General features: G+C 52.1%; 6 protein-coding genes across 6 annotated transcripts; 2 read left to right on the top strand and 4 right to left on the bottom strand.

The window, feature by feature from the left end:
- Positions 1 to 26: 26 nt before the first annotated feature.
- Positions 27 to 4431, bottom strand: MAA_05924 (chromatin remodeling complex SWI/SNF, component SWI2 and related ATPase; the record flags this gene model as incomplete). The annotated part of the gene is made up of 3 exons (XM_007823922.1): positions 27 to 248; positions 308 to 4243; positions 4339 to 4431. 3 exons carry the CDS (start codon positions 4429 to 4431, stop codon positions 27 to 29), a joined length of 4251 nt encoding a protein of 1416 aa, XP_007822113.1.
- A 1391-nt stretch (positions 4432 to 5822) lies between these two features.
- Positions 5823 to 7586, bottom strand: MAA_05925 (WD repeat domain-containing protein; the record flags this gene model as incomplete). Its single annotated transcript, XM_007823923.2, has 1 exon — positions 5823 to 7586. One exon carries the CDS (start codon positions 7584 to 7586, stop codon positions 5823 to 5825), a length of 1764 nt encoding a protein of 587 aa, XP_007822114.2.
- A 389-nt stretch (positions 7587 to 7975) lies between these two features.
- MAA_05926 (Cytochrome P450 CYP684E1) lies at positions 7976 to 9247 on the bottom strand (the record flags this gene model as incomplete). Its single annotated transcript, XM_007823924.2, has 3 exons — positions 7976 to 8157; positions 8218 to 8914; positions 8987 to 9247. The coding sequence occupies 3 exons, from the start codon at positions 9245 to 9247 to the stop codon at positions 7976 to 7978; spliced, it is 1140 nt and encodes a 379-aa protein (XP_007822115.2).
- A 2410-nt stretch (positions 9248 to 11657) lies between these two features.
- On the top strand, positions 11658 to 12704 carry MAA_05927 (Craniofacial development protein 1/Bucentaur; the record flags this gene model as incomplete). Its single annotated transcript, XM_007823925.1, has 2 exons — positions 11658 to 11986; positions 12056 to 12704. 2 exons carry the CDS (start codon positions 11658 to 11660, stop codon positions 12702 to 12704), a joined length of 978 nt encoding a protein of 325 aa, XP_007822116.1.
- A 466-nt stretch (positions 12705 to 13170) lies between these two features.
- On the top strand, positions 13171 to 14188 carry MAA_05928 (uncharacterized protein; the record flags this gene model as incomplete). Its single annotated transcript, XM_007823926.1, has 3 exons — positions 13171 to 13435; positions 13493 to 13578; positions 13637 to 14188. 3 exons carry the CDS (start codon positions 13171 to 13173, stop codon positions 14186 to 14188), a joined length of 903 nt encoding a protein of 300 aa, XP_007822117.1.
- A 674-nt stretch (positions 14189 to 14862) lies between these two features.
- MAA_05929 (transcription factor Fst12) lies at positions 14863 to 17193 on the bottom strand (the record flags this gene model as incomplete). The annotated part of the gene is made up of 4 exons (XM_007823927.1): positions 14863 to 15169; positions 15250 to 15333; positions 15394 to 16990; positions 17076 to 17193. The coding sequence occupies 4 exons, from the start codon at positions 17191 to 17193 to the stop codon at positions 14863 to 14865; spliced, it is 2106 nt and encodes a 701-aa protein (XP_007822118.1).
- Positions 17194 to 24308: the final 7115 nt, after the last annotated feature.

Below are 24308 nucleotides of genomic sequence, written 5' to 3'. Positions count from 1 at the left end.
CGCCAAGCCGAGTTTCTTCGTGTGCCTCATTCCTCGTCGCTCTGAGCGGACGACTTGGCGCCGTTGACAGCCTCACTGGCGCGCGCGCTGCTGGAAATAATCTTGATTCTGGTGCCACCGCTTGGCTGTGGTGTGCTTGCTCCTTGGCCCGATGGCGCAGCAGATCCGGCCTTGCTGTCCCCTTCTTCCAGCTCTTGCAATTCGGGGTGAGCTTCTAATTCCTCTTGGAACTTCTTGTTAAAGAATTCCTGCGCAATGCCGTTAGATGTCGTGTCTTGGAAATCATCTTGTACTGCTTCAAACTTACCTCCATAGTCTTGGCATCCTGATAGAGAATGCTGCCGTCCTCGTTGTAGGTCTGGCAGTTGCGGATCATGAGTTGAAAATCCTTTCGCAAGTCGCTGAGGCTTGAGTACTCTTCCTTCTTGATACGCGTCTGGATATGATTCATGCAGATGGGATTCTGGATAATCACATAATAGTCGGCGTAGTCCCTCTTGGGCGGCAGCTTGATGAACGGACCGATGATGAGGCGCTTTCCAGCATCCGACTCGTCATCCTCAGCCGGCGGTTCTATGTCGTCCACTTCCAGGTTCATCAAGGCATCGTAGAGGGCTCGTAAGCTCTTTTGCAAAACCTCACGCTGTTGAGGACTGACTCTGGAATCGGCGGCAGCTGAGCCACCCTTGCTCTGTCGACCTTGAGGACCCCGTCGCTTCTTGGCTGGGGGTTCTTCATCGCCATCCTCCGCCTTGCGTTTCTCATTCTTGCTACCAGGTTTGCGGCCACGCTTCTTTGGAGTCTCAATCTCTTCTGTGCTCGCGCGACTAGCTGAGGGTGAGTTATCAATCGAGTTCATAATTGCCACTTTCTTGAGCCTGTTTGCTTCTCGCTTGTCCTTTCGGGCTTGTTTACGGGCGGCGGCTGCCTCGGGTGAATCCTCGTCATCGTCCACAGCCAGCAACCACTGTTCTTCTGTTAAGCCATCGTCGTAGCGCACCTTGGTACGTTCACGAGCACCACGGCCAAGTACAAGGTCCTCAGTCTCCTCCTCAACCACATTGCCCTCGTTCAAATAGATATCAGGCAGCTCATCATCTCCCATGAGTCTAGGCTTGGCCTTTGTACCAGCAGACATACCATAGACAGGGTCCCGAGCCCGCTCCTCGTCAATCTTCTGGAAAACTGTAATTTCATCATCGCTACGTGCAAGCATCATATTCAGTTCCTCGTCTTCCATGTCATCTTGTTCCCCGCTTTCAGCCATGTCGGCACTCTCAAGCAGGGTTCGAAGCATAGCGTCACGGTCAGTTTCTGAAGACTTGTTATCGAATCGACCGGCTTGAATGACCTTGCCGTCCATGTCCAACTTGAATCTAGCACGTTCCAGGATCTTCTCTTCGACAGAGTTCGAACTGATCAATCGAAGAATTCGCACCTCGTTCTTCTGACCGATACGATGAGCACGATCCTGAGCTTGAAGATCTTGGTGAGGATTCCAATCAGAGTCATAGATGATGACGGTATCAGCGGTCTGCAAGTTAAGACCAAGACCACCAGCACGGGTGGATAGTAAGAACATGAAGTACTTCGAGTCGGGGGCATTGAACTCTTTGAGCAAGTCTGATCGCTCGTCAGATTTGGTCGTACCATCGAGACGCAGATACTCGAATTTTCTGTAGCGCAAATAATCCTCCATGATGTCCATGATTGCCGTCATCTGGAAGAACATCAAGACGCGATGGCCCGTGGCTTGGTACTTGGGCAAGATGCGGTCCAAGAGCTCGAATTTACCAGCTGTTCTCCATAACAAGTCGTTGCTGATGCTCATTGGGTTCATGACATTCTCAACTTCATCAAAGACAAAGGGGTGGTTACACAACTTGCGGAGCTGCATAATCATGTTGCTCAAACCACGAGCATTCGTCTTTCCACCCTTGCCGTCGCTCACCACCAGTTTGTTGTGTGTGACCATTTGCTTGTACAGCTTGGCCTGGAGGGCTGAGAATTTGCACTTAATGACCTTTTCAGTCTTGTCGGGCAAATCCTTCTCCACATCCTTCTTCAAACGCCTGAGCAAGAATGGTCGCAGGACCTTGTGCAAACGACGAATGACGAGAATTTGCTCTTCTTCGGTGAGCTCCATCTTATCTTGACCACCAGTATTGGCAAATGGAGTATTGAACCACTCGTCGAAAGTTTTGACAGACTTGAAAATGTTCGGCAAAACAAAGTTGAGCATAGACCACAACTCGGCCAGGTTATTTTGAAGCGGAGTTCCCGTGAGAATCAGACGGAAGCGAGTTACGTAGTACTGCTGGATAGTAGCACTGAGCTTGGAGTTGCTATTCTTCATACGATGACCCTCATCGATAATCATGTGGAACCACTTGATCTTGCTAAGAATCGGCCGGTCCTTGATAATGTATTCGTATGTGGTCAAGAGAACCTGGAATCGGCCCTGTCGAATCTTCTCCTGCTGTAGTTTTCTGGCGTTGGGAGGTCCCTTGTAGACGATTCGGCTAATAGACGGCGCCCACTTTTCAAATTCGAGGTTCCAGTTGGTGAGGGTACTGAGAGGCACAATGACGAGGTAAGGACCACTCTGCAGCTTGCGCTCAATGAGATAGGTGATCAAGCTGATGGTCTGAATCGTCTTTCCGAGACCCATTTCATCAGCAAGAATACCGTTAAGGTTGTTGTTGTACAAGGATATCATCCATTGTAGACCCTTGATTTGGTACTCCTTCAAGGTACCACCAACCAAAATGCTGGCCTGCTCAGTGACTTCTTCTCTGATACGATGTGCAACAGCATAGTAGTCGATCTTCTTGCCACTCTCCTCTTCGTCTTCGTCGCTCTCTTCCTCAACAAATGGCTCCGCATCATCACCGTAGGCCTCAGCGGCGTGGCGTTGCTGGGCCTTAACCGAGGACGCCAATTGGTGCAAGAAACCATCGGTTTGCTTGAGAAGATGCGTAATACGAGTATCCTTGGCCTGGTCGAGCAACTTGAGATATGCCTCTTCGTCGTTGGCCTTGAGAGCCTGCAAACGCTGCTTGGCCGTTCTCTCGATGCGCTTCTGTTCTTCCTTTTCAATATTAAAGTGTTGGGCATACATGAGACGGCTGAGCTTGTGTGATTTGGTCTTCTGAGAATTGGCACTCTCTTGAATTTCAGCGCGGTGGTGACAGATGGCACGCAGGAAATCGCTGTGCTTCTTCTTCTCCCGATTTTCGCGAGCATCACGCTGTTGCTTCTCAAGTTTCTCAGTGATGCGAGCCTCACGAACATTCTGCTTCTTCATTCGGCGGTAGTGACTTCGGTTCGTCGTCATGGCCAAATTATCATAATGCATCATCTGTCGACCAATTTTTTCGCGCAAAGCCCTTTGCTTAGCATACAAAGCAAGGCTCTTCATTTCAATTATGGCCTTTCGCTTCAGTGTATCATCGGCCTCAAGAATCTCCTTTGTGGAATCCCAGTGAGCCAAGTTTGCCGGCAAGTCTTTGAGCTGAGAATACCGTTGGCTCATTCGATTGAAGATGACAACTTCTCGCTCGTACCGCAGGTGGTCAAAGTCAATACCAGTCGGGAAGACGCCGGGAATGAACCACCGGTTCTTGCGCTGCGCATGGTCGAGATATTTTATCGAGGGTCGAATCATACTCGTACCATACGGCGACTTTACAGTCTTATACGTGTGAGCTTTGGGAATGGGTGATTCGTCTTCGATTGCCATTTCAGGCCCTGCTGAAGGTGCCTTTTCCGCATCTTGACTCGGCTGTGCATTCTTGGCAGAGTTTGAGGCGTTATCAATGGCAGTGGTCTGCCGACGCTGTCTTTGGTTGAAGATGGCCTGCTGTAATTGGACAGACACACCAGCATTCTTGCCAAGAAGCTTAAATGCGTGGATCTGTTGCCTCAAAAGAGCAAGCTGTTGTTGGCTGAACTGGGTTGAGCCAGAGCCCGACGCAGGCGATGCAGTGGAAGCGGCGGCGGGTGTCTGTGCCGAGGCAGCGGCAACTCCTCCTTGAGAACCAGCGTTGGGTTGCGTCGATTGAGGAGTGCCTGGTTGCGGCCGGCCGGTTTGTACACCATTTTGCATCTGCTGCTGTTGTATGAACTGTTGTTGGTTTCTGCGCATGTTGTGTTGTTGCTGGAAGCTCATCAAGAAGTGGGAGGCCTTGATGTATTCGGGGTCCGTTGGGGGGACGCCTTGCTCTTTCATCTGCTTCAGCTTCTATATATGCACCAATCAGTATCCCCGTCATCAAATATCGCGTGTCTGGCATCAACATGGTGATCCAGTGTCGAACAAACATGCTCAATACATACCCTGAAGACTTCCTCAGCTTGTTGCTTGGTTGCGCCGGCAGGCATCGGCGCACCTGGGGGTTGCACCGCAGGCGGAGCTTGCACCGACGCCATGATGGAGCGGTGGTTGTTTTATCGTCTGCACCGAAAATATACCCCAATGGTCAAACAATTGTGATTTCGAATTATTTACGGTGCATGACGATGGTGAGCTGGCTGTCGATGGTTGTAGCGCGAGCACAGGTAGCACTCGAGCGTTTCGCGAAGTGGTCAAGAGGGAGGGAGAGCCACGCCAAAAAAAAACGAAAGCGGAATGCGATAAAAAAAACCAGGGTCGCGTCAATGCTCGGCGAATGGAGCGCTGCGCAGCGAGAGATTTTATCTAAGTGAATGTACACACGTCGTAAAAGCGTGTTGCAAGTCGTTTGATATCCGCTACCGTCGCGTTGGACGGGCTGGATGTATGTCGGCCGGCGAGGCGTGGGGGCGGGTAATAGACAAGGGACTGAGGGAATCTAGGAAACCACCAGACGTGAGGCCAGGAGATGGCGAGGGAGTGAAAAAGTGTGAATGCAGTGACGCGGCGCGTCGGGGCTGGTGCCTCGAGCGTAGAATGCGTGCAAATCGCGTGCAACACCAAGTTGGCGAGGATTGGAGATGGCTGCGGATGGTTTGCGAGGGGACCTGGCGATTTTCGGGATGCGCGCGCGCTTCCTCGCTGATTGATGATGGGGAGTGGTGAAGACAACGGACAAGAATGAGCGTGATGGCTGGTGCGGTCTGTGGACGCTTGGCCACGGTAAATTTCAGCACGCCCTCTGCGCAGGCAGAATCCCGCCACTCATGCTCGAGGGCGACACGGTGATTGGTCTGATGCGGTCACGTGAAGCCTGGAGGCCCGTGGAGAGGTCACGGAGCCGCTAATCCCCGGTGCATTAGATAATCCACAGCGTGCGTGCGGAGGACGCAAGACGGACTTTATCGAGTCATGGAGTGTCGGTTGAGAGGCATAATGGGGCTATATTCTGGTTCTACAGGTCGGCCTAGCTGTTCTCATACATACATATTCAAAGGTTGGAAGCCTAAACCGGCAACAAACGCGTCAATACTTGGGTCGATACATGAAGCGCTAGGGCTGCTGCCATCCAAGCGGTTCATCTACGCCATCACGCTGCATGAGACACACCACATCCTTTGCGTCGTGCATACATGCCAAAAATGGCCGAGCAAAGCACAACTCGGCCAAATTAGTCCTTGTGGACCTCCCGCTGCCAGTACGGAGTACTACTAGTGGCGGGCGTAATCGCTCGCAGGGGTTCGCGCTTAATCTTTGAATCAATTGATTGCAAAGGGGTACGTATTGTCGTAGTCCTACAGTCTGTAGTAGTATAATGTATTTGTCCATCTAAAAGTATACACCGATATTAATTTCGTGATATTACAGCTTAGAGCGCGATAGCCAGGTACCTGCTCCGGATAAGTACTTCTTGCCTTTCACTGTACTTTCACCTCCTCACCTTCTTCTTGTCTGGCCCATCCTCCTCTTCGTCGCTCAGCTCTGCGTACTGTGTCTTGGGCTGTGTCTTGCTCCATGCTTTGGTAAAGATCGGGTCATTTTGGGCCTTGTCGGCATACTTCAGTAGCGCCTCCCGAGGATCCTCGTGTAACATGCGAGCAAGTGGGATGTTCTCAGCAACATGCTTCTCGTCTGGTTGGCTCTTTTGAAATGGAGTTTGCTGAGGGACGTGGGGTCGACGTGGATCCTTCGACCGCCCAGTCCCAGTCACACCCGACTTCCTAGCACCAGACAGGGCACCGGGTGTGATGATTGCGTCTCCAGACATGCCCAGCCCTTGATCCATTGTCAAATTCGGGTCATCGTCGATATGTCGCTTCTTCGGTGCTCGAGACATGACTTCCACGGCGCCGCGGTTCGATGTTGTTGGGTTATACAAGACGTGCGTTTCAGCGTTGGCCGAACCTGTAATAATCTGGTTGATCCTTGGGTGCCAGTTCACGGTAATCAGAGCCGAACCGGGTGTTATAGGAGTCACGTGTTCAGCCCGAAGGTTGCCAGGGTTTAGAATGTGTAAATGGCCCGTCTCCGAACCCGTAATGATGCTGGTGGAGTTTGGCGAGTATTGAATATTGCTGGTAGGGAAGTGGTCCGACGTAGATGTATGAGAGACGCTGACGAGAGGTTTGGTGAATTTTCTGGTATCCCAAAGCTTGATCAGATCGTCGCCTCCTCGTGTAACTACCATGCGGCCATCAGAAGAAATATCAATGCCGCTAGTCCAGGTATTTGGCTTGTGGGCGTTTTGGATTTCACCCGCAGGTCGGGTAAACGGTCCATTGCCACCGTACATGACCAAGGTCCCGTCGAGCGCTGCACTCACGAGCACATTATTGCCACCCTGAGATGGCTTGCCCCAGGCTACCGCCGTCATTTTTGTTCTGCCAGCTGAGCCTGCAGCTTTAGACTTGAACACCACTACCTCCTTCTGAGATCGCTTATTGTTGATGTCCCATATTCGTAATGTGCTATCCGTGCCGGACGTGATGCAAAGATTCTTGTCTGTTGGGTGCCATGTTCCGCCAGTGATCTCTGAAATGTGCCCTTTCGTGTTGTTCATGTCTCTGAGATACATGTCTCCTTTGACAAATTCGGTGAGAATTCCACCATCTCTTGACATGATTTTGGCTTGCGGGTGCGCAGAGACACACAGGAAAACGCCTCCGGAAAGCTCGTTAAATTCCACGTGGTGGATAGGGTGCGATTCTGTGGTGGCTGCGGATTTCTTCGTTTCATAAGGGTCAACGGTCTTGAATGCTCGTAGTGTTGTTGGTGTCATGGACGCAAAGTCGTGAAAATTAATCACACAATCCAGAGAGGCTGTTAATAGTCGACCTCCAGAAGAATCCAAGGAAACCGTCGTGACCGCACGGTTGTGTGTCTTCAAGACAAGTTCGTGCGACACTGGATACTCGTCTCCGTCGTCCGAATCGTCTGAATCGTCATCGCTGTCGTCGCTGTCGTCGCTATCACTAGAACTGCCTTTGGGATGGAGTTTCGTTGCCTCCGACACCCTTGCATCTAGAGCACCAGCGGGGGCCTTGCCGTCCGCGTTCCTCTTACTTCTGTCGATCTGGGCCGCAATGTTCGCTTCCTTGGACTTCTTGCCAAACGAGGCTGGAAGGAAGGCTCGCATGGGGTCATCCTCTGCCAAGTCGGGAACCTCTATTTCGAAATCATCGTCGCTTGCCATGTCTAAGACTTCGCAGCATAGCGGCGAGTGCTGATTCTGGAAGGATTTAGGGAGTGCGAGGGTTGGAGCTCGAGCTGCGAATTCCTTTGCGACTAGAATCCCACCGTCACGTGTGGGGCCAACTCGGTACTTGGCCGTGGTGCGAGTCCACTCGACATCAACACCAGACTCTCAATATTCGGCATCGGAGAGCTAAAATCCGCATATATACTAATCGTAGTTGATCAAGATGAAGGCTCAATACATGGTTCGATCTAACAGCACGCCAGTCTTGTTTCGCGCCCATCTGTCCCCGTCGATTTCGTTCTCTCACCCGACTTCTCCGCATTGCGCAAGTGACCTAGTCTCTAGGTTCCAGTCTACAAACAACCCTTGCTGTGACCCGGCCATCACGATGCTTTTTCAATCAAGCACCGCTTTCCTTTGGGGCTCATCAAAAAATAGATCGTCTCATTCATGTCACCATCCGACATTCCTTCACGCTCAGACATATATGCAGTTGGAAATTCCTGGAAAAAACGAGCCGCGGCGAGCCGAAGCTCGATGTACGCCAAGTGTAATCCTATACAAACTGAGTTGGTGTCAGCGGTCAGGTCTTGCTCATAGGCAGCACGTAAGTTAAAGGACATACTTCTTGGCCCACGACCAAATGCCATGAAGGCCTCCTTCATAGCCTTTGTTGGCGCCGCCCACCGATAGGGGTTAAACTCGTCAGGGTTTGGGAAAATGTCTGGATGTCGATGCATCGTGTACGCTTGGGTGGCCACCGTGGTACCACCTGGGAGCCAGTAACCTCCAAGCTCTACTCCGCCTTGAGGGACCTCCCGAGAAAGTAGTGCTGGAGCTGCGGAATAGAGACGAAGCGTCTCTTCGACGCATTGGCTTAGGAGAGGCAGCTCTCGCAGATCATGTTCGGTGAAGTCATCGGGCAACGTTCGAAGCTCTTTCACAAGCGCATCCCGGAGCTCAGGACGCCGGCAGACGGACCAGAGCAAATAGGTTAGGGAATTCGATGTCGTATCACTGCCGGCTACAATCAAACCCTGGGCGTTTATGACGATCTCGGAGAACGACAACTTCTTATCCTCTCTGGCCTTGAACATCTTGGTGACAAATATTTGCTTTGGTACTTCTGGGTTCTGGTCAATCAAACTCTGATAGCGTTGGAGAGACTGTTCAGCATAGCCTAGAATGCGTCTAGCTTGTTGAACGTTCTTCTGAAAGATGGGCAGTGGATATTTTCGTGCCAAAGCAATTACTCGTGGGAAGGCGATTCGAACAGCGGATAACACTCCAACTCCCTCCAAATCGCGGATGTACTGGTTTTTCTACCGCACAAACCGTGTCAGCGTCCTGTCAAGTCGACCGCATCAAGAGTTTGGCTTGGTGCTGGAACATACCTCGCCTTTCTCCAACATTCGGAACGACTCGCCAAAGGCAAGCTCGCCTATGACATCTGTTGCCATAAAAAGACACCATTTAAAGACATCCACAAAGCCTCGTGTTTGCATATCCTCCTTCATTCTCTGGATCGCCAACTCTACGCGGGAGGTTATTGCTGGGAGAAGCGACTTCAAGGACGACTCCGACAATTGTGCGGACATGAGTCTTCTCAATTTCCGATGATAGTCAACATCGGCAGTCGAAAAGATATTTGCCATGGGCTGTGCAGTCAAGTGTCTGTAAAATATGGTTTTGCGAAACGTCTCTTTGGTGCTGTAAACGATCTTCGTTGCATCGAGATCGGCCACGGAAACCTCATTAGGTCCAATCCGAACATACGGGCCTGATTCATGAAATGGTTAGTCCCACTTCAGACATGCAGTGAAGAGACACGAAGCAATACCGAATTTCTTGTGCAAATTGTGGACATAGAACACTTTGTTCCCTTTGTAGTACTGATATTTGCCAACCAGGTCTGTCCACTTTGCATACCAAGGACCGGGCACCTTGGACAGGGGATTGGATAAACCGGAATATATAAACTGTCATCCGTGGAGGTTAGTATGTCAATAGAATATGAATGGCATTCATGGTTTGTGCTAACATATAATACCGTTACTACCAGAGCGACGCCGACCAGTTTGGGAACATGGTCTGCCACGCGAGACTCCATTTCTTTGGTTTGTCTTGGGTATTGCTTGGAGAGTTGGACTAGAGCTCGGCGAAAGAAGATGGGCAAACAGGTACCAGGCCTGTGTCCTGCTCATTCAATTTATAACTTGTTTCTACGGAGCCATCAGAGGTACTGATGCGTCACCAAGCTGCATCCCGGCTGCATCCTCCACTGCTGTCCTTGCCAGCACTTACACCGTCAAGGCAGGCTATCGAATAGGATGCGCGAGATCCAAATTCAAAGGAGCTTATTCGGCCGCAAATCGTAGCTTGCGAAACCAATATGCCATCCCATGTGCCCATAACGGCGGGAAATATGCAGTCCTTCCGAAAGAGCGAGGGCCGGTTTGGCCCCTCAAAGATCGGGCGTTCGGGGGCGTCACTGACCGACCTGGTCGGTTCTTGCACTCCCATGTAACCCTACATGGGATCTACTCTGCAGAAAGGGCATCAGAAATACGGGGAACAGTGCAAATAGTCTGGTGCTATTTGATCAAAGTCTCTTTGGCGGGGACCGTAGAACAGTGTATGTATGTGTTGTTTGTTGGTACGACATACTATTTCATGAGGCCGGGCAATCGGCCGATTCAACTTGCACGAGCAACGCGAGCTGAAGGCGGACGACTATTTCCGGCCTCTGGTTGCATGAGGTAGCATACCATGTTGCCGCGTATGTTATCCTTGGTTCAATTTTGCGGTCTTGAGCGGTCTGTGAGGCCAATAGGAGATTTTACTGCTTCCGATGTCGTCGCTGGGCAGTGTAAGTGTGTGGCTTGCGCTGCATTTCTGCACGGTCATGGCGGTGAATAAGCTGGACATTGCGGCAAGAACAGCATTTGAGGCCAGGAGAGCCTTCATACTGCTGAGACTTTGTTACTTGATGGTAGCGTCAGAGGGACAAAAGCGCCGTGAATCCCCTTCATTTGCTGCCACAAACATTTCTACTCATCAGGGATTTATCGGGCTTGGTTCAAGACGTATCACAGATGCAACATTACCACAGCTGTTCTCGTCAGAAGCTTCAATCGGAAACAAGAAAGCGTGCAGAATAATGCATGCTGCCGTCTGCTTAAACAGCTCTGCAAGCTGGCCCTCCAACGGTACGTTTGCCATTTCAGGTCATCCTCGCCCATCGGTTCCTCGGTCCTCCGACCCTACATCAACAGAATATTCTCGGCTCCCAGCATACAAAGGGCCATGCTCCGTAATAGGTCATGTTTATCCCGAAGCAGCGAGCTCTGTACGGTGAAGACGGGACACGAGTGGATACCATGTACGTGCGTGTATGGAAATGTGAATTATGAATTTATGATGCCGTCTGGTGGAGAGATGCACCAGACACGATATAGACGTCAGTCCCCAGGTATAAACTTATGTCCCAGCTGCCTTGCTTTCTACGACATTCATATAACGACGAGTAGCTGGCACCTCCGCACGACAGGATACGTTTAGCCTGCCAACATGGCTGAGATGAAAAGAGCGAATACAAAACAAATACAAGTAGGAAGTAACCTGACCCTCACATTGAAATATTGTGGCAGGCCCGTGCAGCTATGAATGCGCAGAGCATGCAATTGAAGACACCGACACACACGAGACACCGCTTGGCACTCGCTGGCATAGGTCTTGTGTTTTCTGCTGTCCCCTTGGCCTGCCTCTTTCAGGCTGGAATACGGACTAATGGCATCCCAACAAGAGACACGGTCTCGATGGAAGACAAGGGATGTTTTCAACTAACTGGATAGACTGCAGAAATAAAATCAGTATTTCCAACTCATGTGGTTATAAGTGGCATAGCCGCTTACAAACAAGACACTTGCCAGGCCTATTGTGATACTCGCTTCTGATTGGCTGCTGCTGCCCTCTGTCCCAGTATCCATCGCGACGTCAGACGCGGCTGGCCGTTTTGTTCTCCTGCTTCTCACTACCACTCGGCAACCGCCCTACGCCACAAGGATGCCTCCTGGTCCAGTACTAGACGAGGAAGACGAGCAATATGCTTCGTCCCAAGACTCGGACTTTGCTCCCGATGAAGCGCCCGAGCCGGTGTCCGACCAGTCCGATGCCGAAGACGCAGAAGAAGGCGGGAAGAAACGAAAGCAATCAGAGCCAGACGGGCAGGCTCACGACGATGGTTACGATAATTCCGGAGATGAAGCCATCATAGCAAAGGGCAAAAAGAGGCGGAAACGAGCAGAAGAGAAGGGAGAGAAGGGACGCCCCGTGGACGAAGATGAAGGCGGCGAAGGAGGATTGGTCAAGACCCGTGCTCAACGTGCAGCCGAGTGCGTCCCTTCCCAGCCGCTTCTTCTCATGCGATTGACTGCAAGCTAATTTTTTTTTCGTCTCTGAAGAAAGGAGGAGCGCAAGTACGCCGTGAACAATGGTCCCGTCACAATCGACGTGGATGCCCTGTGGGCGCAGATGATTTCCGGCGAGCAAATCAAACCTAGTGCCCCGCCAGTCGAAGCAAATGGAGAGCATACAAGGGAGCCTTCCGACAGCAAGACCGCTCCAACGGCCTCGTCAGATGACCCCCAATCGGACACCATCCGCATCAAGCGCACATACAACTTTGCCGGTCGGGTTCACACCGAAGAGAAGATTGTGGCCAGAGATTCTGCCGAGGCGAAGCTGTACCTTGCGTCCCAGGGCCAGGACACACTCGACGTCGATTCATCGCCAACGAAGCGTGCCACAAGGAAAGCGTTCCGCTCTGCATTCGAGCCCGTTGTAGACGTCAGGCTGGGACGTGCAGACTTGAATCTCGGGCTTGCCGCAAGAATTCAAGCTGGCAAGGAGGCCCGAGCCAAGAAGCTCACTACAGTGGAGAAGAGCAGGATGGATTGGGCGGGATATGTGGACAAGGAGGGAATCAAGGACGAGCTGGAGTTGGCGAGCAAATCCAAAGATTCGTATGCCGCTCGACAGGACTTCTTGGCGAGAAGCGAAGCTATACGGGAGGACGATGCAAGGAGGGCCAGAATAGCCGGGAAATTATGATTACATTAATGGAGGCGCGATTGCATATTCGGGCGTTTGGGATGATACCATGGAAGTTGGGGTTCTGGGTTAAATGGGTCAAACAGAACGGTTCCTGTTCTCGATGTACGATACAGAAGGAAGAGCAATGGCTATTAGCACATGTGCCAAAAATGGTGCTTCACTACTTGAACATTTTCAAAATGAGAATCCAATTCGTCTCAAGTACTTGCTAGATAGTTTTGGTGTTATGTTCTCCCCGTACTTTGAGCACCTTGGGGCCTGGCAACCGTACCTAGTACTCCGTACTTAAGGTAACTGCCAGGTACCTACTTAGGCAGTGGGGCCATCGTCATAAAGTCTATCCCGCCGCTAACGTTCGCTAAGCATAAGGCTGAACATGAGCAGCCTCTCCAAAAATTTATAACATTTTCACGTACCACCTCACCATTACCTCGACATACCACAGGACACCACGAATGATATAATGGCCGTCCTAGGCAAGCGCAAAGCGCCCGCACCATCAATATCTGAACCAGACGCGAATGAACTACTCCGCCGACATTTCGAGGCTAGGTTCCAACCACTCGAAGAAAGACCTTCCAACACAAAGTCGGAAGAACAGGCAGATGAGGGTGACAGTGACGAGGACTCCGAATGGGGCGGATTATCAAACGACGATGCCGCCGGCAGCGATGAGGAGGAAGACGATGACACGGAGGATCTTCTCGAGGACGAGTCCGGCGACGACGGTAGGCTGTTTCCTCCCCGTCCTCGCAATTCACCGTACTGATTGTCGATCGACCAAGATACACCAGCAATCGAAATAATCGACCACTCAACCCCCCAGCTCCCCAAAGAGTCAATGTCCAAGCGCGAACTCAAAGCATTCATGGTCCGCCTCCTCCCCTCCCTGCATCACCAGCCAGACAGAGCTACTAACGCATCATCAGTCCTCGCGGCCCCCAGACCAATCCGCAACCCCCAACCCCATCCAACCCGCCGTTTCCTCCAACCCGTCCACCCTCCCCGAGGACGCACCCTCACTCCTCAAACAGGATCTCGAACTCCGCCGCCTCCTCGCCGAATCGCACCTCCTCGCCCCCCACGCCGCCACCAAGTCCCTCTCGTCCGCGTCCTCCATCGCTGCGCAACCAAAATCCTTTGCGGCAGGTCGAACGCGGCAAAAGGCAACAGACCTACGTGTCCAAGCGCTCGGTTCGAAGCTGTCAATACATAAGCAGGACAAGATGCCGATGCACATGAGAAAGGGCATGGCTGCGGCCGCGGATGCACGCGAGGCCAAGAGGAGACGCGAGGCCAAGGAGAATGGAATCATTCTAGAGAGGGAAACGGGAAAGCAAAGGCGGGCGAGAGGCCGGAGAAGTGATGTTGATAGACCGGGTGTGGGCAGACTGAGGGGTGCCGAGTTGCGCATCAGCGAAAGGGACGTCAAAAGAATTGAGGGTAACCGGGATGTATTTGGGCGCAAAGGGAGAAGATAGATCGCGGCGAGTGTAAATCGAGAGCAAAGCTTAGCATCATTACTTGGGGCAGTAGTTGGCAACAAGAGTCTTCGGGTAGGTCTCTCCCAAGAGCATGCTACCATCGGTGTTGTTTGATTGACAGAGCATGCACCCAAATCCACAAGGAATAGGAGAAAACGCAATTGGGGAAAAAAGACTTCATTTGGTTCATATTTTGTTCGTTTCATTTGAACTACAACAGCGCGTCCAAAGGCATCGCCAAGGACTAACCTCTAAGTTTCGCCCGTCTGCCCCACCGGTTTCGAGTTAAAAGCGATAAATGTACAAAGGCGTCCTATCCTGTGTCTCCATCAGAGTAATATAATCCCCAGTTCTCCGTCTGGGGTCTTCTTAGACGATGGTTTCGTCCTTCCTCGTTCAGCACACTAAGCACACATCTAGGGGTTGTCTCCTCCTTTTCCCACTCATCAGACGCCGCAATAAGAATAAAATGGGGAAACAGAGGGATAATAACACGTAAAATCAGATCAATGGAAATAATATGCAGTAGTAGCTGACTTGGCGGGAGTACCCGAGTGATTTCTCACATAAATAGCTGAGCTAAAAACCCCAGAAAGAGTCATGTAACAAAAAAAAAAAAAAAAAAAAAAAGAAAGAAATGCTGAAATGTATCATGAGATTATCAATCTTTGTTACATCATGCCACTGGCGTTAATCGTAGCTGGTTGGCTAATCGTCATTGGCATGCTGAGGGTTTGCAAGCTGTTGAAGGTCTGAGGCTGGTGCATGGCGCTATTGTTGGCGTTGCTGATGCTATTTGATGAGACGGATTCATTGGCGGCGGCATTAAGAGATGTAGGAACGTATGCAGCCTCAGAAGTAGGGGATGCCTCCTCGACAGAGCCGAGTTGATCTTCACCCGAGTATTCCTCTTCCTCCTCGGCAGAGAGATTGAAAGAACCCTCGCCACCATCTTCGCGGCTGTGGGTACGTTTGTGCCTGCAGGTATGCGAGTTAGTAAATCTCTACCGACAAAGGTTCGGCTCATGTAGCTAAATGGCTGTTTCAAGTAGACTTACTGTGCAAGGTTGTCGGATCGAGAAAATGCTTTGCTGCAATGGGGACAAATGTAAGGCTTCTCTTGAGTGTGCGTTCGGACGTGTCTGGAAAAAAGGTTAGGGTTTCAAAATTTGTGCTGTTGCTATGAAGAAGTTGAGACTTACCTCTTCAAATGCTCGAGACGTTTGAAGAGTCGACCACAGGTTGGAATTGGGCATGAGTGAGACTTATGGGGGTACGGGCCAAGCTCCATCACAGTAGCTGAACGAGCCCGTCGAATGACGCCGCTTGGGCCAGACAGGGTACGGCGGTGGTCTTTGATGACACCGTCATGAGAAAGCTCGTCTCCGAAGGCTGGCTGAAGGGCCATGGGGTTCAGTGCCGGGCTCCCATCTACATTGGACAGTGGCGTACCATGTCGAGACAAATCGACAACATCCTTATGCTGTTGGCTGCCCATGGACATACCAGATGCACTGTAGGAAAGTCCGGGAGGAGAATTATCAGCCGACTCCTCACCTTCAGCCACAGGACCAACAGACGCTGAAACAGATCGTCTCAAATCAGACGGCCTGTGAGCCGCAGTGTTCGGGACAGGCGCACCGGGGATAGCCGACATAGATGGCGGAATCGAAGATCGACGTCGTCGTTGCTTGTATGTCGGGGAGCCTTCAATGACAGAGTAAACATTGTTTGTGCCGTACGAACGGGTGAACTGCGATCCGGCCAGGTTTGAAGGAGGCAACTGCACCATGCCATTGAGGCCGTTCACGCCAGAGAGATGATCGGGGATAGCGGAATACAATCCGGTCTCCTCGTTGGCGATATATGCAGGCTCTCCCGTCATACCCAGAGCTTGCTGAGGCGGGGTGATTGGTTCGAAAGAGATGCCTCGGTTGCTATAATCCTCGTACTGAGAGGAAACGAAGGATGGGGCAGGAGAGTACTCTAAACCGTAGGCAGGCATGGACGCATGTCTTTGATGGCCGTGTGTGATTGGGACGCCGTTTTGGTTATACTGAACACGGGTGAAGTCGGGTTCTCTTTTGACGTGGGCAACTTGTTGGGGAACTGCGGCAGCCATCGGCATAGCTTCGTAAGAAACCATGTGGTCCATTGGTTCACCCATGGGCGCTGCCATGGTTTGAGGCATCATGCTCGGGGGTGGCATAGAGTCCATGGCCCTCATTACAGGGGAGGTCGACTGGCCTTGAGAAAACGATGTCGCCTGCTGGGCATTGAACGAAGACGAGTTGGCTTGTTGCGTCTTGGTGAGTTGCTCGTACAAGGACTGAGATGAGTCGTATTGGAAGGACAACGCAGGCTCGCTGACTGCCACTGTGGTGGCTTCCTGGCCCATCTTCTCTCGCTTCAAATCCCGCTCAAGGGCGTCCAAAAAGAGGCGGTCATGTGGAACACTGTACCAATAGAAAACCTTTTGCTTCTTTTGTGTCCGAATGCAATTATTCTTGTAGAGGAAGTCAAGGAATGCACTCTTGGGTTCCTCCAAGGACGCATCGGTGCCAGACTTCAGGTTTCGTAAATCAGAGAAAATACCCTCTTCAAACTTCTTAGAGTTTTTGACAGGGCGGCCAAATGCCTGGAATCTGAATGACAGGCATCGTACAATGTCGGTGCCAGAGATATGAAAGAGATTGTTCCACAAAACGCAAGAGACATATTCGCCGGTGGGCAGTAAAAATCGGCGAATGTACTGGTCTGGTTGCCAATCAACTGGCGCTGAGATGAGAAAATATTTCACTGCAAACATCAGCGGTTAGCAAATACAAATCACCAGCGACAAGGGAACCCATCCAAGACATGGTTGCTTCATGCTGCAACATACAATTATCTACTTGCTGAAGTGCAACCTGAGCATCGTGCGGCAATGCCTGCTGCGCTTCGGTACTCAGCATGAAGGTTTCTGGCTTTTGAGGTGCCATGGTGGCATGTTGTGAGTACATGGTGTCCACGTGTTCCACCGACTGTAGAAACCAACGCTCTCGTCCCAACCAGCAATGACAGTTCCTATTGATGATTGGCCGTCGTCACAGAGTGAGTGTAGGTGGTGAGAGAGATGGCAATGCAGCCAAATGCACAGTCAACACTAGTTGGATTGCTGCGATGTTTCGACCAACAATCGCGTTTCGGAAGGTGAAAAGTAACGCTCAAGAGGCACTGCCTTGATTGGCAATTGTGTCGGTTTCGCGACGGCAACGAGGAAATATTCGAGACCAGCCCGGATAGTCGAAATTGATGGTGCACTCAAGCAAAGGGACAGCCCAGCCCAGCCACTGCATCAAGCGAGTTTGGGTCGGGCGCGATGAGTTGGCTTGTTTTGGCCGTCGAGGCAGGATGCCGCATTCAAGGCAAGCCGAGGCCAGAGATTTAGCACGGAGCCAGGATCGAAGCGAATTAAGGCGGAACAAGAAAGAAAGCAGAGCCAAGAAGATGCAAGACACACGAGGTCACCAGGCCCGAAGATGGATATCCGATATCCCGTCAAACAGCCAGCTGCATTCGAAGCGGAAAAAGGGAACGGCGGCAGGGGAGAATCGCGCCCAGTGACGACCGTGTCTTGAAGACGAGAAGACAACGACGGGATTGGACGGCGCGAGGGACGACGTGGCTCAGGAAATGGAAAAGAAAGAAAAAAGAGACGACCCGAGGTCGAGAAGGGGAGGATCAGAGTGGCGGGGGGGGAGGAGAAGAAATAAACGTAGAAACGACGAAGAGGAGGAATATACGGAGCACGAGGGTGGACGAGAGTCGGGGGGGTTTATGGCTCAAACAGTCGCTCGAGTGGTCGCCCAAGCACTCACAGAGGCCGTGGCGTCGGGGCAAGGCGGCGGCGGCCGGGAGCCACAGTCAAGTGCTCAAGTGCTTAGGGCTCGAGGAGGGGACTGGAGCCATGGGAGCATGGGAGCATGGGAGCATGGCATGGCATGGGCCCAGGAAAGCACCAAAGAAGTCTGGTTCGTCCTCGGGACCAGCTGGCGGGAGAGACGGGAGAGGGGACTGAGCGACAGCGACTTGGCTGAGCGGCCGACTGATGGAACATTAAGCTCGACGGCACATTCGAGTCAACGCGGGCTGACTTGGCTAGCTCAGGCACAGGCACAGGCACAGGCGCTGGCAAGGGCTGACCGGGGTCGATATGTTAGCGGCACAATGAGGAGACCGAGACCAGTCGAACTGACGGGCATCTGGGCCTGGCAGGCATGGCGGGACCGGTCTTTGGTCCAACCCGTTGAGCGAACAACATTGAACGGGCAGGCTTGATCCCTCTGATGGTGTGGAGACAGCCGGTGGGCTGGTGGACGGATGGACTGGCAGCTGGTGCGCGAGAGGATTCCCCGGCGCTGAGTGGACGAATCGAACTCGGACGACGACGTGGGACTGGTCAGTGGTGACGGGCAATGCCAATGGCCACCACCGTGGACCACCAAATGGCATGAATTGGCTCTGGCATGGGCGGCGCGCGGCGTCACAAAGAGAAAGGCAGCCATGTTGCGCTGCGACTTCGGGTACAAATTCGTGCTGCCATTGTCCAATATTGCCAGTGTATTTTCACGTCGCAAAGTACTTTGACTTGAGCTTCTGGCTAATTCACGTATTGACTTGAGCTGGACGGAGAACGGAGCATCGCCCCCGAGGGGTGCGCAAAGCTGGCTGCAATTTTTGGTCCCAATGCCAACAACATTGAACCAGATTTTTTATTGACCTCACAAGCATGTCTCGCCTCGCCCTACTTCAATTTTACTTGTAGGTGCCTGCTAAGTGCTTAGAAGCCCGCGAATTGTCTGGGCTTTGTAGTGGCTTGGAGCCTGTGCGGCGTGCGGCGTGCGGTGTGCGCAGCGGTGCGTGACTCCTTCCGTCCCTCTGTCATCGTCATCAGCTCAATGTTCCTTCCATCTCTAACTTGGACAGGCTGACGTTCGATTACCTCAGGCACCCTTAGTAGGTATGTGCGGAGCAATCCCTCCCCCTCACCTAACTTTGGGACGTTATCAAGAGTCGTGCTCATCAGCATTGAAATGTCCTGGCGCGTCAACTCTCCTTTTTTTCTTTACCTTCCGCCTTCACCATTCCTACTGCACTGAACACAGCCTGTTAGACGCACAGCTTTATCTGGGATCTCGTTGCGAGTGGGGTGGTTGAAAGTCATCGTCTCAGTGGGGTGTCTTAATGCTTCCTCGAATGTCCAAGCCTTTTTTCCTACCCCCCTCCCCCTTGCCGCTGCATCATGAAGCTGGCCAGTGCTCTTCTCTGTCACTACTCATGCCCATTTTTATCGCCTTCTTGCATCTTTGGCAGGCAAAAACACTGCGTTGCGACTCCGTAAGTTGTACTCCTCGCCATACATACTGTACTAGTAGCATTACTATGTACTCCGTACATACATTATGACTTATGCACGACAGAGGCAGACTGTGCCTACCCACACATGTACACAGGACCCCAGGCAGTCGATGCGTCGCGGTCTCGAGTTGCGCGTCACTGGATCCTTTTGCTCGGAGACCATCTTCATCCACCTACTTACTGAATAGTATAGCCAGGCAAGCTTGACAACTACGGGTTATATCCAGCTATATCGAGAATTCGCAGTAAATTCCCGACCAGTATCATTGCTCAGATCAATGCTGCTCTCAGCCATCAGGACAACAAATGAAACATGATTTAGACTTGCGCGCCCATGTGTTCCCCCTTAGCCGCTCAGGGGTCCACACCTTTCACCACCTCAACCAATCGATAGAGAAGGCAAGTGGAAGAACCATCCTCCCAGCTATGAAAGCTCGCGTCTCTGTACCAAAAGCAGAGCCAGGCACAATACCCTCGCTGACGTTGATTCCTCCAGCAAGGCAAAACGCCATCGGGACGCCCTATGTTGCGAAAGCTACTTTATGCATCCATCGGCCGTCCTGGCGGGCCATCCGTGGAATGCCTTGGCAGTCGGCGGTTCCTGAGACTGCCGTCCGAGCCAATCCACTTTTCACTACAGACCCTTTGTTTTCAGGCACGAGACGTGATGACTGGCTGAATCTAACAACCGCCAGTGACGGAAACTAACAACTCCACGGATTGGTCACTAGTACTAGAAGTACGGAGTACCGCCATGCATTCCCGACCCCAACCAGTGTGGTTCTCCCAATGTGCATGATAATAGTACCGACCTTGACCTAGTTTACTACGTCTCTCCCTGGTCAACATTAATCGAGTAAACCTTGGCCTCGGAGCGTACCAGCATACATATGATAATACTAATACTTGATGCGACGAGTTTAGTTCCTTCTGTTCCACCAAAGGTAGGAAAGAGAACGCATTACACGTATTAGGCCCAGGCGGCCAAAAAAAGAAACAACTTGTTCACGGCAACAGGACTGCATGGGGCATATGATATGTACTAGGTCTTGTTGCGTGTCTCGACTGGATGTTGGTCTGTTCTAATGCGACCCGGCCTATACGCATATACCTTACCGATATCCAGAATCGAGAAGTTATGGTTCTCTAATAGCACATTGCTACCGAGCGCCTTTTCAACCATTCGCAACCAAAGACGACGCAATCCGAAAGCCACTGTAGGGGTCGGAGACACCAATGGAGTTCTCAAAATATCATCTGAGCCAAGACTTGATCGCGACCAGCATTGGCAACTATAATCAAAATGTGAATGTTTCCAAGTGTATCGGTCATGTTTCCACACAACAGAGGTCAGTGCAACCTTTATTTGCGGCTGCCCCGCTGTTGATTTCTCGCCAACCGATGCGAATGGTGAATGGGCAATGGCAGTCTCACTGACCTCTTTCTCGCAATTTCGGATACGCAGTACACGGACGGTCGAGATCTAGTGTTACTGCCACGAGAAACTAGACTCAGCTCTGCGACTTCTCCGTACTCTGTACGGAGTACCAATGCAAGCAACAGTGGGGAACATGTGGGCTTCATGCGCTACGCGTGCCGCTGATTTATTAGGGCTACACTACAAGAGTACCTGAAAACCCCTTATCCAAGTTTCCGTCTTACAGGCGCATTCGAGCCTTTCCACACATGCATGCTTTAGGCAAGCAAGACACCTGATATGATATTGCCCGCAGACTCACTCTGATGAATTTCTAGCCAACCCCAACCGAGCCGGCCACCAGCCATCTTTTGCTTGCGTGCATGTTGACAATGTGCGACCCCTTGTCAAGTCCATGTCGAGGCCAATGGCCATTTCGACTGGGCACAAGTGAGCACTCGAGGGCTATGTTGCTAGGCCTGCTAAACATGAAACACGCCTGGAGCACCGCTTCAGAATGGTTTCCCGTTTACGGAGTACGATTAATGGCAATCTGGCTCTGGTTGGTCCGCAGGCGTCCTCCCACACCCCTTCAAGTCTCCATTCCCACGCACCTGCATATCGGCCCACTCATAAACTGGAGCAGCTAGCACTCATATCCTTACCTCTGGGACGGAGGTTCGGCCGACAGGGCCATCAAGTACGGCTGGGAAAGTTTGGTCGGCAACAGCGTGTACGTACATATGTACATACATACAGTACGATGCTATCCATGTAGTGTCATGGAGAAATACAACTCTCTGTGTCCGGCTGTTCCATGGTGAGACCGAGTTTACCTTATTCATGAGCACACATGTCAGGGACGGTTTATGGCGAACCACGTGGATGATGCTGCACGCTTTCATAAAGTATCCATCCAAATTGGAAAAGGGTGGATTTAGGGTTGCCAAGCGTGGTGTAGGGTAGCAGTTCTCGCCAACCATGGACGGCGGCGTCTTCTGGACCTAGGCTGAGGAGACGGATCGGGAGCTGATTCGTGTATTAGGTAAGGCCTGGAGTGCCCGCAGTTGCCGCGTTTCGGGATACGTACCATTCGAATAGTATTTGAATTTACTGCTTGATCGTCCCGTCTAGCCGACGAGACTGAAAACCGGGACTGGGACATAGCTGGCACTGTGACGAGGCTGGTCTCTATCTAGATGGCTGAATCGGAGACGACACCGGTTGAAAATAGCTTCGTGGTTTCGTTTCCTGTCAAAAAGTCTGACCATGCTGGACAGGGATTCCTAACAGAACTCAAAATGGAGTTGTGAGTTCCTGCCGATACGGACTAAACTGGGTCGTCACGATGACATGCATCCGCTGCAGGACCCCTTGGGCAATTTAAAACGACTGTGGGTGCAGCAACGCCGAAAAGAGTGCGAAGCCGCAAGGCGATTGGAAGAGTGGCTAATACGCAAGGCTGGAAAGCTGCAAAGATGTCGGCGCAATCCACCATGGCGAAGTCTGTGGGCTGCCAGCGAGGAAAGAATTCACACCACCACCAGACATGATCAAGCAAGGAGGAAACTCGCCAATCTGAGACCAGAACGATCAGTGGTAAACCATGATCCACATTTTCGAATGGAAGCGCCGTAGAGTCGGCCAGCCGGCGGGCAGCCGCCTCCGGGGTGGGCTCTGACAGAGCCAAGCAACCAAGGTGCCGTTTCAGAAGCTGAGGGACGCTGATCTTGGGCCAAAATTAGGCTAAGCTTAAGCTGAGGGAGCCAATCAGGCAGATGAAGAGCTCCCCTGCAAGCGACTCGCAGTCCAGATGCCGCCAGAGCCAGGTTGTATGCCCACTCACACAATGTTTCTTTGCATCTGGATGGCGGTCACGGGTCGGATGCCCTTTTCGCCTGTTGGCGAGACGGGCAGCAGCACGAAGATAACAACGCAGGGTTGGGCAACGCAGGGCTGGGGAGAGAGCGCCGATGTGCTTACTACTACGTACTACTAGTACTCGGTAGTTGATTGGCCTGGGGTGGAGGTCCAGCCCCTCCCAGGAACACATGCAGCAACCAATCGACTTTTACCGCCGGGTTATTCTTAGAAACACGCCGGGCGGAACAGATTGCCATCATAGGCCGCGGGCAGCTCAGAAAGAAAGAAGGACTGAATGAAAGGAAAGAGGACAGGCACCGCCGGCGGCACCGGTAGCAAAGGCAAAAAGTGCCGCCGGATCATGCCATCCAGTCACTTAGACGCAGCTGTACTCGCGCAAGAGTCGATGGACTGGACGCTGCATAAAGGAATAGCAGCTGCAGCGACAACGACTATCGACAATGGCGAGTTTAGGGCCAAACACCGGCGACCGATTTCATGGCCATATTATGTATGCACAAACACAGTCCCCGTCGAGGTTAACTAGCCGCCGATGAGCAGGGCTGGCAGGACTACGGGCCGGAGGACGGAGGAGGCACCATCAGATTGGGCCAAGGTCCAAGAGTTGTCTGGTGCCGGGAGACGATACTCGGTGTTTGCGGGCAGCGTATTCCCACATGTTCCTCGCCTCATGGTCGCCTCAGGCCGGTGTGGTCCGTGGAGACGGACGTTGACAAGACTGAAAGACGGATGCAGTCCCTGATGGACGCCACACCGTTCTCGTTTTCAAGGTGCAAATGCCCTGGACATTGCGCCGCTTGTCTCTTCCGAACCTCAAGCATCAGTCGGCCAGATGCCCCAACCATCCGGCCCCGCACCGTGAAATGATCTACTTACCACTGCGCTGCTTTGACGACCATTTTAGCTTCAAGCCTCGACCCTTGGTTCATTCTGCGCTGCTAGCCTCCAGGTTGATCTGCTAGTCTCGCGACGGCGTCCTACGGCATCGTTATCGCCAAGTTGGTTCCCGAGCCGCGCGCCATCGTCCATCCAACGCTCTAGCAGCAGCGTCCTCGTGAGCTCTCTTGACACCTCGTTGAGCCATCGGTGCGCCATACTCCGCCACGTCCGTGGCTCTAACCAGATGCCGTATCGAGTCCGTCAGCAAGGCTGATACAGCCTACTGCCAACCTGAAACAGGCCCAAGCTTCCTTTCACGTACTGGACTATACAAGACAACACCAAGTTGAACATCTCCACCATGGCCAGTCTTGGACGACTATCACGCTTCCTTCTGGGTAGCTGACGATTCCTTATTGGTGTGCTCTGCATGAACTCCAACTCTGGCTGACAAGTTGTATCATGCACTCGGTGCCACTCCTCTCTTCCTCTTGACGGCAACGTCTTGATATCATGCACTTGTGCTCTCTCCCCCCC

The sequence above is a fragment of the Metarhizium robertsii genome (genome assembly GCF_000187425.2).
Source record: "Metarhizium robertsii ARSEF 23 chromosome Unknown MAA_Scf_2, whole genome shotgun sequence".
Lineage (NCBI taxonomy): Eukaryota > Fungi > Ascomycota > Sordariomycetes > Hypocreales > Clavicipitaceae > Metarhizium > Metarhizium robertsii.
Note: the sequence above shows the minus strand (reverse complement) of the source record. Positions and strands in the feature narration are given on the sequence as shown.